Source organism: Papilio machaon, chromosome 1, assembly GCF_912999745.1.
Source record: "Papilio machaon chromosome 1, ilPapMach1.1, whole genome shotgun sequence".
Classification (NCBI taxonomy): domain Eukaryota; kingdom Metazoa; phylum Arthropoda; class Insecta; order Lepidoptera; family Papilionidae; genus Papilio; species Papilio machaon.
Genome location: NC_059986.1, coordinates 3455001 through 3470422, shown reverse-complemented (window position 1 = coordinate 3470422; position 15422 = coordinate 3455001). Strand labels below are relative to the sequence as shown.

The following is a 15422-nucleotide window of genomic DNA, read 5'->3' as shown; positions in this document are numbered from 1 at the left end:
TGCTTCTGTCAAAGTTAAAAAATGAATTCTGGTTAAGGTTGTTCTTAATTTATGAGAATGATATATTTTAAAATATAACTACAGAATGATAAAGGTACAAAATTTATTACGTTCTTCATATTAGAAATTGATTTAATACAGTATACTATGTATGTTATAGAATATTCATAACTTTTGTTTCAGATATTATGGGCCATATATGTCACCTTTGCGAATCGGCACTCTATTTATGCGTGACTTAAAGTGTGTTAGAATTTGCAGAATGATAATTAGTTGTGTTTAAAGGTCTACATTTACGAATAAAATGGGAAACCAAAACAGTTGTTGCTGTTACCGTAGCCCGTCTCCGATCAGGAAAGATATCGTAAAGTTAGAGGAATATCCCCAGGAAGGAGATTTAAGTTCTAATAACATACAACATATAAGTGAAAGAGAACCCGATGACGGAGATATTGATCCTTCTCAAGATCCTATAGCAGGTACTATATTTATGGAAAGATCCAAAGCTTCAATTGAGAATGGCATGACTAGAAAGCGTAGCCAACATCAAATAGCAGATAATAAGTTGAAGAAAAGTAGTTCCTGTTCTACGATTTACTTAGATGATAGCACAGTCTCCCAGCCAAACTTGAAAAACACAGTTAAATGTGTAGCACTGGCAATTTATTACCACATAAAAAATCGAACATCTGAACGTAGATTAGACATATTTGATGAAAAGTTACATCCTCTGAGTAAAGAAGGGGTCAGCGATGACTACGATAGATACAACCCTGAGCATAAACAAATCTATAAATTTGTCCGAACATTATTTAATGCTGCCCAGTTAACAGCGGAGTGTGCTATTATTACATTGGTGTACTTAGAAAGACTCCTTATATGTGCCGATTTAGATATTGCTCCTTCAAATTGGAAGAGAATAGTTCTGGGTGCAATTTTATTAGCGAGTAAGGTTTGGGATGACCAAGCCGTTTGGAATGTGGACTACTGTCAAATTCTCAAGGACATCACTGTTGAAGATATGAATGAGTTAGAGCGACAGTTTCTAGAGATGTTGCAGTTCAACATTAATGTGCCCTCAAGTGTTTATGCTAAGTATTACTTTGATCTGCGCACACTTGCTGAAGCTAATGACTTAGCTTTTCCCAGTGAGCCACTAAGTAAGGAAAGAGCACAAAAGCTAGAAGCCATGTCCCGAGTAATGGAAGATAAGATATCTGCTGAAATAGTAAAGAACGGTATTAAAAAGTGGTCCAGCTTGGATAATGTCAATTCAGGTGCTGGTGTGAGGCGTAGTGTGGCCATATTGTCTTAAAAATTTAGTCATGAGTCGAAATTTTGTATCAAAATTAAAAAATCACATCCCAATAGGTATTTAGAAAGTTTTGCAAAATTTTTTTACAACTAATTGGCACATTGCTTTAGTATTTGTGCATGAAAATGCTAATAATTATTAGATATAAAATTTGTAAAGGATTTCTTAATAGTATTTGGATAAATTTTATTTTATTTCCAATTCCTAATTGATATATAATTAAGTAATATTACTAAAATGCACAAATGCTAAATATAATAATACTGAACAGTTATATTAATATTTTGTGGTCATACAATATTAAAGGGGATAGTTAAGAAAGAAAGACTTGTAATGTGGTCCAATACTTTTTCTATAAAACTGATGATTACAGTTTTTCTACTTAAATCTACTAAGTTTCTTTATCAAGTCCTATTTTTAATCATTTTATATTTTGACACAGTAGAAGTATTGGCTTTGAAAACTAAAACATCTTAGTATAATGTTAGATTAAAATTGTGCATTTGTATTATGACTGAAGTTTTTGTGATTGTGGTATGAATGTAGTAATTATTGTTCTTTTTTATAATTTTACATTATTTTATTGCATTTAGACATCTGAGATAGCGTGTATATGAAATTATGCCAAATTAATTTGTAAATGAAAATCATGTAAATTGATAGTCAAACATGTTTCAATTAATTAAATTGTACATTTGATATATACTTATAATGTTCTCAATATGATGTTTACATTTATTTTCTATGAAAATAGGAATTGATTAAATAATTCATAACTATCTAGATTATGTTATACAACCAATATTTTATGTATCATTAATATAAATTAAGCAAAATAAACATTTTATATGAGACTTTCACACTGTTTTTTAATCAAACTAAATATGTGTATATAGGTAGACTTAGGTGTTCCTCCAAAGTAAGGTTGGCGACAGGCAGGCGGCCGGCCGTAAAAAAACTAAGGTTTATAAAACCTACTGCGCTGACCCCACGTGAGTGGGAAAAGGCCAGGGAGATGATGATGGGTAGACTCCAGAAGAGATGGAAAGGTGACATGATCGAGAAGGAAGTAAAGATTGATCGGTATGGAGGACAAAAACCTGGTGAGTGGATCCTACATAAGTGGAATAAGATCAGGGAGATGACAATTACAAAGCAAGAGTACATGTAAACCACCTTGTGAATGCTAACCATTTATCATCAAATGAACACACAGCTTACCTTCATTATTAGTAAGAAGAGTTATAGAGAGAAGAAACATGTCCTTAAAAATAATACTTTGAATTAGGACTGGATTTTAATTGCATTTGAAATGGTCCGGCCTCTATGCTAATAATTTTTAATCTCAATTAAACAAGATTTTGTTTTCAGAACAAATATTTACTGTGGTATAAATAATCTTACTTCATGAGTCTATAGAAACAGTTAAATGTAGCTCACATTTGTTTGGTTAATATTAGCACAACTCCACTTGCTTGGATAAGCTACTGAAAAAGTTATTGGGTTCCACTTGTACAGTGCCACAAGTTGTCAAATGATTGGTTTGGTAAAGATATGATTTGACGTGACAGGCTTGAAAAGTGTTAACCCTTCTTTTTGCATTCATCTCTCATAGGTTCGTTATAAAATGAAATAGCTTTAGAGTTACACCCATCATCATAGACCAATCATAGCCCCTTCTACTATAAGTTAGACCAACAACTGTTTTCCGTTCATATAATTAAAAATCTGTGTTGGAAAATTAACTTCTTCTAACTGGATTTCAATAAAACAAACTAAAATTTGATAATTTGATTTATATTGTTTACCTTTTTGTTTTTATTTATGTCTTAAAAACTCTATTCATTATCTATCTTATCTATGTTAATTGGACCCTGTTAAGCAGACAAGATCCAACCAACATTATGTTACTTTTGAGTAAATATAATTTGAAATTTTGATGTGATTTGATAGAATATGTGTTGGTACATATAGTATGTTTGGAGAAAGTTATGAGACTGCTTAGATCTTTTGTGCATATATTTATTTCGATTAGTAGAGTATTACTATATGTAACTCGACTTTTGACAAATTGTTGGTTATATCTTTTCTGCTTAAGCGTCCAATTAAAAAGCTACGTCTTCAACATCTGTTACAATAAACTTTATTCTAAAGGTTTTAGATCTTTTAAATATGAACTGTAGTTTTCAAATATGTCTACAACATCACTCTTCTGTGTCATTTTCTCATCATACTCTGCACCGACTGCCCAAAGAGTTTCCAAGTCATAAACAACTCGAGCTTTATCTGAGAATATATGAAGAGCTATGTTACCTGGAAAAAATGGCATTAAAGCAATTATAAAAATGTAATTTGTCAGACGTTGTCGTTTATTTAAAACCATATTTATCTATGTTGTAATTTTATGTTTAGATCAATGATTAGGTAATAGGAAACACTAACCTCCCTAAATTGCACAACAACAAGTTAATGTGGAGAATAAGGCATTAACCTATTTTTGTAAAAAAAAAATATTTATATCTTTTTTATTATGAATCATGGTCAAATTTTAATCAATAAGTGATTACTGCCATAAGAAAAACAATTCTCATTTGGAAAATTACAAAATTTTAATTAGATTACCTACCTAAATCTAATGCCATCCATTCATCAGAATCCTTTCCTTCTATTCTAGGTATATGATCAGATTTGTAACATTTTTTCTTATAAACCTTCCTTACAAACTCTGCTAATGCTTTTACATGTCTTTTACTGCGGCCACTAACAACGCAAATGTATTCCACATAATTAATTTCCTTTGGTACAGAAGCCACAAAGATATTTTTGGAATTCTCCCTCTGCAATAAATCAACAAGATCTTCGATTTCAAACACTCCATTTTTTCCTCCTAAAATAAGAAAAATACAAGTGATATTTGTTATTACTATAGCAGTTATAGCATGCAACTGTTATATGGCTATTTAGAAATTTACACATAAATCTGCAATATGAGTAGTGCATCATTGGACCAGAACTTTTATTTTTTTTATTGTACCATACACCTACAGTTCTAAATACAGCAAAATTGTATGATATTGGTCAATTAATTGCCGATAAGAAAAATAAATGAAAAATTAATATTTACTCACTTTCGAGATTAATTCCATCAAACTCATCACTAAGAATGGGATATTTTTTATCCATGTGAATTTCATCTGCAGTATGTTCTATTACGGGTAAATTTGTTTCATTAAGGATTTCATATTTTCGCGATATAGCTGCGGGGAAGGATTTGTCTTTTGGTACATTTCTAGGACTTTCAAATACAACCGATCGATGTAGAAACCTTTGGAATCTGTTAAGATCGTATTTACATTTTAAACTAATATTAAATTTATAAAAATTTGATGCTGATGATATTAAAATACTTTTAAACATTTCGTGTTAAGTATAGTCTTATTTTTTTTATATGTTCTACTACAATTTCTGTTTTAGCATTATTTATTTTGCTTGTTATAGGTTATAAAATCTGACTTTTGGTAGTTGACACTTGACAGCTTGACAATAACATCCGTCTTGAAAGACGGAAAGGTAACAAGAATTTCCTTTCAACAAAGTAATATTTTCATGGACTATTTATCGACTTTATTTCAAAATTAATTGCATTTGGAACTAGACTTATCAAGTGTTACTAAAAAGGTTTATTCTGGGATAAGATATTCTACACAACATGAGTTAAGTCGTAACCGTATTAATCCACAACTTACAACGTTATGTTTGAATTTTTTTATTCGTAATAAACTATCTTAGAATAGGTATCATATCATCTATTAAAATTAATAAGATTCTAGTTTAATTTAAATTTTTTCTCTAATATGTGACTGAATATGCATTAAACTTAGTTGTTTCGAACGATACGTAAATCAGCTACTGAAATTCAGTTCGTACAGAAAAAGGAAAAGAAAACAAAGTTATCTATTGGCATTGTACAATAAAAGTATGCCATGGTTGTTATCATTCTGAGTCAAAAGAGTTTTATCTAATCGGAAATTATCAATGGGTGTGGGGAAAACATTGCCAAGTTTTGTTTTATTCACTATTTTCAACTTTGTAAGATCGTACACGATTATGTTTAACAGCGAATATTTAAATTTATTGTAACATATCTACTTTAAAGCCAAGTTGTCTATAAAAAGTTGTGTTTAACTTTTAAAAGTCCTTCTTTCTTTTTCTAGTTAAATATAATGTTCATAACGTAGTGTAATCAGTGAAAATGGTAGTTTGTGAGTTAGACAAAGAAGTTTCAGGGGAATTATTGGGCAAGAAGTTACCGGCATGGCAGGCACTCTTTTTACACCGGGTCCTGCCATCGTGTGGAGGGCTTATTGTCTACTTGACTGTTATTTGTTACGATATTACACTTATCTATGAACATTTTCGAAATGGTGATGACGGGTAAAACATGTTTTTAACTTCTTCTATCTATTAAAAATTAAAAATATCTCTTTCAAATCTTAGGTATCTTTGCAATTTACAATTGTATATTTTGGTCTGAAGGTCAAATACTAAATGGTACACTTTTTGCAGACTTGCAGTGTTTTGTATTGTCCTGATGGTTTTCCCGTCTGTACTCTCATTAGTATTTACTTTGGCATCACCTCCTCCGGGCCTGCAGACTGAATTAACTGCATATACAGTGAAAATAGAGAAAAATGATATCAAATGGGTTTTAATGCAAATTGTAAATGCTATATTTTTTCCTATTGCTGCTATTGGCAGGTTAGTATTGCCTACGTTTAAATATTATGGACAATCTACTTGATCTGCTGCTCAATTTGTATATTATATACAAATTAGTACAAGAAATGTTCTAATGTTTCGTTTTCAGGTATTGTTACCTAATTTTCTGGTGGACGGAATCTGTCTTCGCATCGCATTCAAATGATGAGGAGCGAACTGAAGAAGCATTATCATTAGCAAGGGCTGCTTCACCACTGGAACTGTATTTGTTCTTACAAGCTTTTATACATTCAGCGCCTCATGCGATTGTTAACATTTTAGACCTTATGTGGCGATTTTCAAATCCAAGTTACGACAAAGGTAATTAAATGAAACATAAAAATAATCATCGCATATTTATTATCATATATAATGTCTCTGTTTATTTCTGCACGCCGAATATACATTTTTATTTGAATACGCTTAAATACTGTATTTTTTTACATTTTTCAGGTTCAATACAAGCTATCAGCATAATTGTGTCGTGTATGCGAATGTCAAGTACCGCCACTTTCTACAGAAGATTTGAAAGAGAGAAAATTTGCGGTCGCAAATATCCATGGAAAGACAAAGAAAAAGTGGAAAAATGTGAAAATGAAAACATAGTTGTTGAAAATAACGAAGATAAACAATCGGAACATATTTATGAAACCATTAAAAGACAATCTAGCATTTCTGATAAATCCAAAAATAGCAGAAGTGGAGCAAATGATGACTTAATTCAATTTTCACCACGAAATTCAGAGATGGCTTCTTCTTTCTACAATGACAGTGCGTTTGATTCAGATTCTAGTTCAAGCATTTTAGCCTCAACGGATCACGGCAATCTTGAAAGCGACGATGAATACGTTCGTCCAATTACAATAATTGACAGAGTAGCACCTCGGCGGCAAACAAGGGAATACGTTATTGAAAAAGTGTACGTTCCTCCTCCGCCAGCAATGGACGCACCGAGACCTGGTTCACTAGCGCAATGGGCTGAGAAGTTTGTTGAAAACGCGGAAAATATACCTACTTGGTTGTCTGCCCCACCGAGGAGAAAGCATTGGGAAATAGTTCATTCGGAGCCTGATATTCCTCGTCGTGTGCCAAGATCATTTGTCCGGGGCCTCGAACCTCAGGACGTGACCGCTGGCCTTGTACAGTACTTGGGCTGGTACGCCTTTTTCATTTCACGATTGCTGTCTATTGCAGCGTTCATTAATTTTTTTCCTTTTGTCGCTATCATAATTCTGTTCTCTCACTATCAAGTAACTTTACTGTTTTTAATTGTTCCTCAGGCGCCTACAGTGAAGCGAGCGTTTTATGTGTTCCTCGCTTTTATTTATTTGTTTTGTTTAATGGAATTTAAGATACGTTTCCGACACGTGAGAGTGTGGCATATGGTATGGATCGTAACGTGTACCATTGAAAACATTATTTTCACCGCGTTATGGGCGACCATTGACAACTATCTCGATAGCTGGTGGAAGAGTTTCGTCGTGTATGTAACGTTTGGTAGCATGATATTAAGTTATACGTGCCTTCTTGTATATTTTGTTTTATTAAAACCGAGAGAAGCTATAGTTTACATAAATAATAAGGAAATGGTTCAGAAATGACAATTTGTTTTATTTTGTTTATGTGATCTATGCATATCTGTGCATAAGTGATGGATACATCATACATCACTTAGCTGTTTTAAAAAACCATTGTTAAAAACAAAACGCAACGAAAACGTCTTAGATGTTAAAATTGTTATGGACGTCTACCATAACTTATCAAATATTTTTGTTAGAAGCTTCCGGAAGTGTTCTATTTTGAGTCTCAATTGTACAAAAAAGAAAAAAAACTTTGTATAATAAATTATTCAAACAAGGTAGTATCTGTCAGTACCGTTATGGTATTTACAATGTGAATTGTTTTAACCCATTCTTCTATGTACATTGCTGTCTGGTGTTCCGTAAGAGGTGCATAGCGTAACACAACAATGGCAATAAACACAGTGCTTTGTGCTGCGTACTTCAAAGGATATGCTCCTCGACGGCTGCGAGTGAAGTCATCCGTTTGGTTTGTTAACGTTATCGTACAATTTTTAGCCATGTCCGTTAACTTGAACACATAAAAGGTAAAAATATCCACCTGCTACTTACTCGAAGTATACTTATAACGCCATTCGATATTAATTTTGTCCGAAATTTTATTCTAATTATTTTAACAATACTAGAGTACTTGGATAATTTAAAGAATAGGTACCCATCTTCTTCATTATCAGCCTGGATTTGTCCACTGCTGGACGTAGGCCTCCCCCATCGATTGCCACAATGCCCGGTCCTGTGCCGCCCGCATCCAGTGCACTCCCGCAACCTTGACCAGGTCATCGGTCCACCTTGCAGGAGGCCTACCCACGCTGCGTCGACCTGTCCGTGGCCGCCACTCTAGGACTTTTCTGCCCCATCGGCCGTCCGTTCTGCGGGCAATGTGGCCAGCCCATCGCCACTTAAGGTTTGCAATTCTTCGGGCAATGTCGGTTACTTTGGTTCTGCTGCGGATCACATCATTTCTGACGCGATCTCGCAGAGAGACTCCAAGCATTGCCCTCTCCATTGCCCTTTGAGCGACTTTGAGCCGCCTAATGATGCCCGCAGTGAGTGGCCACGTCTCAATTCCGTAAGTCATCGCTGGCAACACACACTGGTCAAAGACTTTCGTCTTGAGACACTGCGGTAGATCTTGGGACGAGAGGATATCTCGCAACTTCCCGAACGCTGCCCATCCGAGTCGGATTCGGCGATTGACCTCCTTCTCGAAGTTGGACCTACCTAGCTGGACAGTCTGCCCCAGGTAGACATATTCGTCGACAACTTCGAGAGTATGGCCTCCGATGGTTATCGGAGTGGGTGGAACATGGATATTCGACATAACCTTCGTCTTATCCATGTTCATTTTTAGACCCACTCGTTCGGAGGCTCTATTGAGGTCATCGAGCATTGTACCGAGTCCCTCCATGGTCTCAGCCATGACTACAATGTCATCGGCAAAGCGTAAGTGCGTTATGTACTCGCCGTTAATGTTGATGCCAAGTCCTTTCCAATCGAGGACTTTGAAAACGTCTTCTAACGCGGCGGTGAAGAGTTTCGGAGAAATTACATCACCCTGTCTTACACCGCGCTGCAGTTTAATCGGTTTCGTATCCTGACTCTGTACTCGGACTGACATCGTGGCGTTTTCGTACAAGCACCTTAGCGCTTCGATGTACCGGTAGTCGATTTGGCACCTCTGGAGAGACTGCAGTACCGCCCAGGTCTCGACCGAATCGAAGGCTTTCTCGTAGTCCACAAACGCTAAGCATAGTGGCAGGTTATACTCCTCGGTCTTCTGTATTACCTGCCGCAGCGTATGAATGTGGTCTACGGTGCTAAAGCCTTTACGGAAACCGGCTTGTTCGGGAGGCTGGAAGTCATCAAATCTGCGAGCGAGACGGTTCGTGATGACCCTCGAGAACAACTTGTAGACATGGCTCAGAAGTGAGATGGGCCTATAGTTCTTCAGAAGGGCTTTATCACCCTTCTTGAAGAACAGTACCACCACACTTCTGCTCCATGCCTTTGGCGTACGTCTCTCGAGAATGACGGAATTAAAGAGCCTCTGTAGAACTCTGAGTGCTGGCTCTCCGGCTGCTCTCAAAAGCTCTGTTGTAATTCCGTCATCCCCGGGCGCCTTATTGTTCTTAAGGTGTTGGAGGGCCACACTAATCTCGTCGAGACTGACGTCTGGGATGTCTTCGGTATAGTGTCGGGTTAATCTGGCTCTGGGGTCTTCAGTCAGATCGGTGACGGGTTTCTGCGTTGCGTAGAGTCGTCCATAGAACTTCTCGACCTCACTCAAGATGTCAGGTCTAGAGGACACAACCCTGCCCTCCTCAGTTTTCAGCTTAGACAGTTGGCTTTGTCCAATAGACAGATCTCGGGAGAACACTTTGGAGCCTTTATTCTGCTCAATAGCCTTTTTAACACGATTTGTGTTAAATCGGCGTATGTCGCGCTTAATGCTCGTCGAGATCTGTCTATTGAGCAACCGATACCGTTTCGCATCATCTGCAGAGTGCAGAGTCATGTCTCGCCTTTCCCTCATGAGCTCAAGAGTATGGTTCGAGAGTTTTCTGGACGAGCTTCTACGGTGGGTCTTAAAGAACTTAGTACCCACCGCCTGAACTGCTTGCACGAACCCGTCATTTATATCATCCACGCTACTCCCTAGGCAATCGAATCTGTTCTGGAGTTCCAGCTGAAAGTTTTCGGAGTTTTGGATTAGGATTGGTGCTGTCCGGAGCGTAGACTCTAACAGCCGACGGCGCTCAAGCTTTACGTCGATATTCAATGTGCCTCGGACAATTCGGTGATCGCTCCCGGTTTTAACCGCATTGATCACTGAGACATCATTGAATATTTGCTTTCTCGTCGACATGATAAAGTCTATCTCATTTTTTGTAGCACCGTCTGGGCTCATCCAGGTCCACTTTCTTTGCTCTTGCTTCCTGAAGAAGGAGTTCATCATGTAGAGTCCCTCCTTCTCCATGAAGCCGGCCAGCAAGTGGCCCCGGTGGTTGCGCTGTCCATATCCAAAATTTCCCACTCGCAGCTCTTCTCCGTCCCGTTTACCAAGTTTCGCGTTGAAGTCCCCCATGACAACGGTGTAAAAGGTTTTGGAACTATGCATGGCTCGTGAAATATCCTCATACATAATTTCAACCTCTTCATCGGAGTGTGTCGAAGTCGGTGCGTAGACCTGTATGACCTTCAGCGAATACCGTTTGGTTATTCTGAGTATCAGGTACGCCACCCTAGTCGACACACTCTCGATCTTCACTACATTGTTCACGAGGGACTTGTGGACGATAAACCCGACACCACCCTGCGACTGTTGGTCGCCCTCCCGGAAGAAGAACAAGTTACCGGATTTGAGGATTATCGTGTCCTCCCCCTCTCTTCGGACTTCTGATAACCCTATAACGTCCCACCGTAACTTGCTCAGTTCTTCTTCCAGCTCCGCGATCCTCTCATCCGTACGCAGTGTACGCGTGTTTAGTGTTGCCAGGGCCAAGGGTCGTCGTTTGTGGTAGCCGGATCTGAACCGGGGATTCTTAGCACCCCTTGCCCCACCGTTACCCTGGCCGCTACCGTAACCAGGAACAGTGGGGCCGCCGGGTACTAGGGGCCATGGTCGTGTAGCCATCATTGGGGGGGTTTGTGCCATAATCGCCACGCTTGGCATGCGGGTTGGCGATCGCAGTAGTTCCACCGTATCCTAGGGACGCTGCTGCCCGTCCTCCGGTGGTCTGGACGCAGTTTAACGACGATACCCGGGTCAAACCCATCTTCTAGGAAGTAACAATTCGACCCGCTTGAGATAAATTTGAAATAAAATATAAGTCGTATAAACTGGTACAAAAACGTTACAGAATATTCCTAAAAGCTGCCAAAAGGATTTTATAATAAACAAGTAAATTATTGTAAAAATATCTTTATTTTCAATTAATATGTATCGGAAAACCGAACAAATATAGACAGTAAATGTTAATAAACTACAACTACTAACTGACATTGCGCAAACATTTCGATGAAGTATTAATATTTTAATCTGTATTTTATAACAGCTTGAGTTTAGGTCCATATAAGCTTTGTAACATGGCCAATGACCATATATAAAACTCGACGTAAACTGCAAGCGCATGCAAGCAGTAGTGCAGTATTACGCTATTATTTTTTTTGTTATTTTGCACTTTTAGGAATGCCTAATGTACCCATTGATTGCTCGCTACTGTTTAAGTAACACTTTGAATTTGCAAAAACACCAGTTTACTTAATAACCAAAGGTTTAATGATTTATCTTTGAAGCAATGTTCAAAGTGGTTGCAAAATCAGTTTTGTGTACTTCCTTACAAAGATAAATTCCTTACTTACCTACCTTTAAAGATGATGCGAAAGATTATTAGGAATGAGTATATGATTAATTTTATAATGATTTAATGTCAGTATTCAAGACTTATATTAGGGTACATTGAGCTCATGAACTCAACATACGTTTAATGTAATTACGCGGCGGTGTCCGCAATCGTTCGATCTGAGATCGAAACATTGCCGGGCGGCACTTTGACGATTATTTTTTGCTAATTCACCGTGCCCCGTGTCGATGGAAGTCCGGAGATGAGCGAACGTAATTACCATCAGACGAACAAGAAACTGCATTATAATATGCACTCCCTCTCTCCATCGGCCGCGCCTGTCCGACCCTTACTTACCTCGATAAACACTTGATATCTGTCTGTACTTATTCAATAAAACGAAATTAAATTTTGCCTTGCAGATCTCTGAGAAGATTTCAATTCGAATTCGAACATTCGTCACGATTTCGTAGTTGGTATTATGTTTTTTTTTATTAAATTTAAGATAATAATAATATTGAGAAAGTTTTCGTAACGAAGCAATCCTTTCTGTTACAGTTTAGTATTAAGCAATTTTTACCAAAAAAAAAAAAATGTTCTACAATTTGTCTTTTCAAATAAGGTAAGATATGATAAAGCAAGTACGTTACCTTACCGCTTAACCACAAAGAAGATAATGAGCTTTCATTTCGCTTCTATTTTTTTTCTTGTGGTTTTAGACGTAAATTGTTTCTTGCTATCGTATAAGGATAGGCCTTGAAAGCTTATTTAAAAGTTCGTATCTATAGCATTGACCTCAATTTGTTAAAAGCTCGCTGAGTAATTTACGTAGGTGTCTGAATTTCGGTGGAGGACTGACCACGAAGTGCGTTGATAACTATTGATGTTTTTTTCCTTATTTAATATAGGTAACTATATAATAATGAAATTCAAGACGAAATATAAACTAATATTAAATTCAACAAATAAGTAAAGAATTTTACATTTAGTTTGTTATACTATTACTTTTGAAATACTACTGATTTTGCTCTGAATGGAAAATCAGTGTAAAGACTTGCAGGGCACGATTAAAAAGCATTGCTTGTTTTGTCTATGTATAGAGCATGAATGGAAATGTCCAATACGCTCGTTGTTTTCCCATCGCTCGGTTTGACAATCTGGCTAGATTACAAATGCCATGACTGCTTGACGGTCTCATACTTTTATTACAATCCATTGTATTTTTTTTAAACATGTTCGTCAAGATTCAATATTTTACAATAAAAAGAGAAAAAGTGATTCGAGTCATTAAATAAATTAATCATGATACCGATCTCTGAATGCAAAAAAAACTGTATAATTTATAAAATGTGCATTTCAAGTACTGCAATTGAAAGCAGAAAATATAGTGTGTACGTGAATTAGTGGTCGGTGCAGTGGAGGCACGGGCCAAGGGCCGCGTCGGACGCCCGTAATCCGATACCTCTTGTACTTGATGTTCTCTACTAATTTGCGGGTCTCTGCGCACTAGGGCTGTTAACATTTATTTCATTAGCTTAAGTTTTAATAAATACTTTAGTTACGTTTAGTTTTAGAATTGAATACTTACCTATATAAAAGTGACTCCTCCTGAAAGTCGAAAGTTGTAACAATCGTTATAAAAACAAAAGCTTCCTAGGTAGACTAGACTATACTAGACATTTTCCAATGATTGTATCTTTGCGATTGTTCAAAGAAATCAATAAGTGTTGGTTTATTTGCACAGTTTAACACTATTTCAGTCTGATTGACCATTAATGAAACGGCGGCGGTAGTTGGACGAGTTCGTTAGAGCGGGTAGAAACGCGATAATATCGGATGTCGATAGCCCTGACGGACGCCATCTTGCGACCAAAGAGGCGGAACCACACAACGGATCGCGTTGTGTCGACCCGACGATAAATCGAATTTCGCCAGGGACAGCGGTGAAGTACGTCGAGATGAACACCACAGATATTTAACTATGTACTTTTTTAAGATAATTATAATTAATAGCTGATTATTTGAAAACTAATATTATTTTTATTATCTCAACTAAGCTCTAAACTTGTGCTAAATATCGTTCACAACAATATTCGCGTAGCAGGACGAACCCACGACCACTTTAATGGTTTTCCGTATCCTTAACCATTAGGCTAGTGGCGTAGTTAGTTTTTTTTTTTTTCAAGTAAAAGCTTTTAATTGAAGACTATAAAAGCTTTTTGTAAGAATATAAATTTGGCGCAACTTAGACTCCTTCGGAAAAAATCAAGGACAGTATTTTTTTCTAAACAGTTAATATTTTTGCAACATTTTAACTAACATCTTGTTAAGTAAATAAAGTCATCAGACGTTCTATACTGATTCGATACTATTTCTAGTTGCGAATTGCATATTTCGATTTCATTTTATTTTTAGCCTAATAAAGTGCCTTGACAAATGTTTAGGTGCACAAAGTTCAAGAATTATAATCAATAAACATCTCTTGGTCACGCAGGGACAATGCGCCTGATAACCGGCAGCGGGTCGTTGTTGCGCGCTGCGGGCGTACATAGATACATTTCTCTTCGACTCCCTGCCTGATAACGTAATGACTTTCTAGATTGACTCACTCTCGCCTCGGACACATGTAAACAACGACACAATATATACACGTATATACGCGAGTAATTCAAGTTCTATGAACTGTAGACAGGGCGATATTAAATTTATGTCAAGACTTATCTGGAATGAATTTTGTAATGGCACGCGCTTTCCGGTGCACTTTGCGAGACTGTTATTGGTGAAATTGTTTTAATCGAATGTTTAATTGCTCACTTAAATGTAGAACAATTAAAGCGAGACGAATATGGTAGCTTGTCTTAAGATTAATGAAGTGAAATGTGAAAGTTTGCTGTGTGTTTTTACTTATGGACGAGTTGCGATCATTTAAGTATCAAATGCAAGATGTTTAGAAATATCTAGATGATGTAGATGTAATTAGTAGTTATACACAATTATATATTACTAGCTGTCGGCTGCGACTCCGCCCGCGCGGAATTAAAAAAAACTTAATTAGTAGCCTATTTGTTCTTCTAGACTATTTTCTACATGTGTGCCAAATTTTAGCAAGATACTTTTAGCGGTTCTGGAGATACATTCTAACAAACATTTATGCATCCATCCATCTAAACATTCGCTTTTATAATATAAGTAAGATACGTGGCTCTTGTCGTTATATACCCGCAGTGGATCATTGTTGTTTTCTTCTTGAAATTGACAATTTTTTTTTTAATTATGTCCTTGACATACTAATTTCCAGTAATCGCATATCAGTAACATATAAATGAGTTTGCTGGTACAATGCATATTGTCTTTGTAATCTGCGACACTTAAGTTGTGTCAAGAAAAATGTTCCCAACAATAGTATTAATTACATAGTTAAGTTTA

At 36.7% G+C, this 15422-nt stretch overlaps 3 protein-coding genes across 3 annotated transcripts; 2 read left to right on the top strand and 1 right to left on the bottom strand.

Moving 5' to 3' along the window:
- Nucleotides 1–1470, top strand: LOC106714223 (cyclin-Y-like protein 1). The gene is made up of 2 exons (XM_014507201.2): nt 1–94; nt 184–1470. The coding sequence occupies exon 2, from the start codon at nt 305–307 to the stop codon at nt 1313–1315; it is 1011 nt and encodes a 336-aa protein (XP_014362687.1). The 5' UTR covers nt 1–94; nt 184–304; the 3' UTR covers nt 1316–1470.
- A 1658-nt stretch (nt 1471–3128) lies between these two features.
- On the bottom strand, nt 3129–4903 carry LOC106714197. Its single transcript, XM_014507167.2, has 3 exons — nt 4444–4903; nt 3942–4202; nt 3129–3628 (listed from the first exon to the last, which is right to left on the bottom strand). The coding sequence occupies exons 1-3, from the start codon at nt 4730–4732 to the stop codon at nt 3459–3461; spliced, it is 720 nt and encodes a 239-aa protein (XP_014362653.2). The 5' UTR covers nt 4733–4903; the 3' UTR covers nt 3129–3458.
- A 618-nt stretch (nt 4904–5521) lies between these two features.
- LOC106714222 lies at nt 5522–7689 on the top strand. The gene is made up of 4 exons (XM_014507200.2): nt 5522–5749; nt 5882–6073; nt 6183–6394; nt 6527–7689. Exons 1-4 carry the CDS (start codon nt 5568–5570, stop codon nt 7672–7674), a joined length of 1734 nt encoding a protein of 577 aa, XP_014362686.2. The 5' UTR covers nt 5522–5567; the 3' UTR covers nt 7675–7689.
- Nucleotides 7690–15422: the final 7733 nt, after the last annotated feature.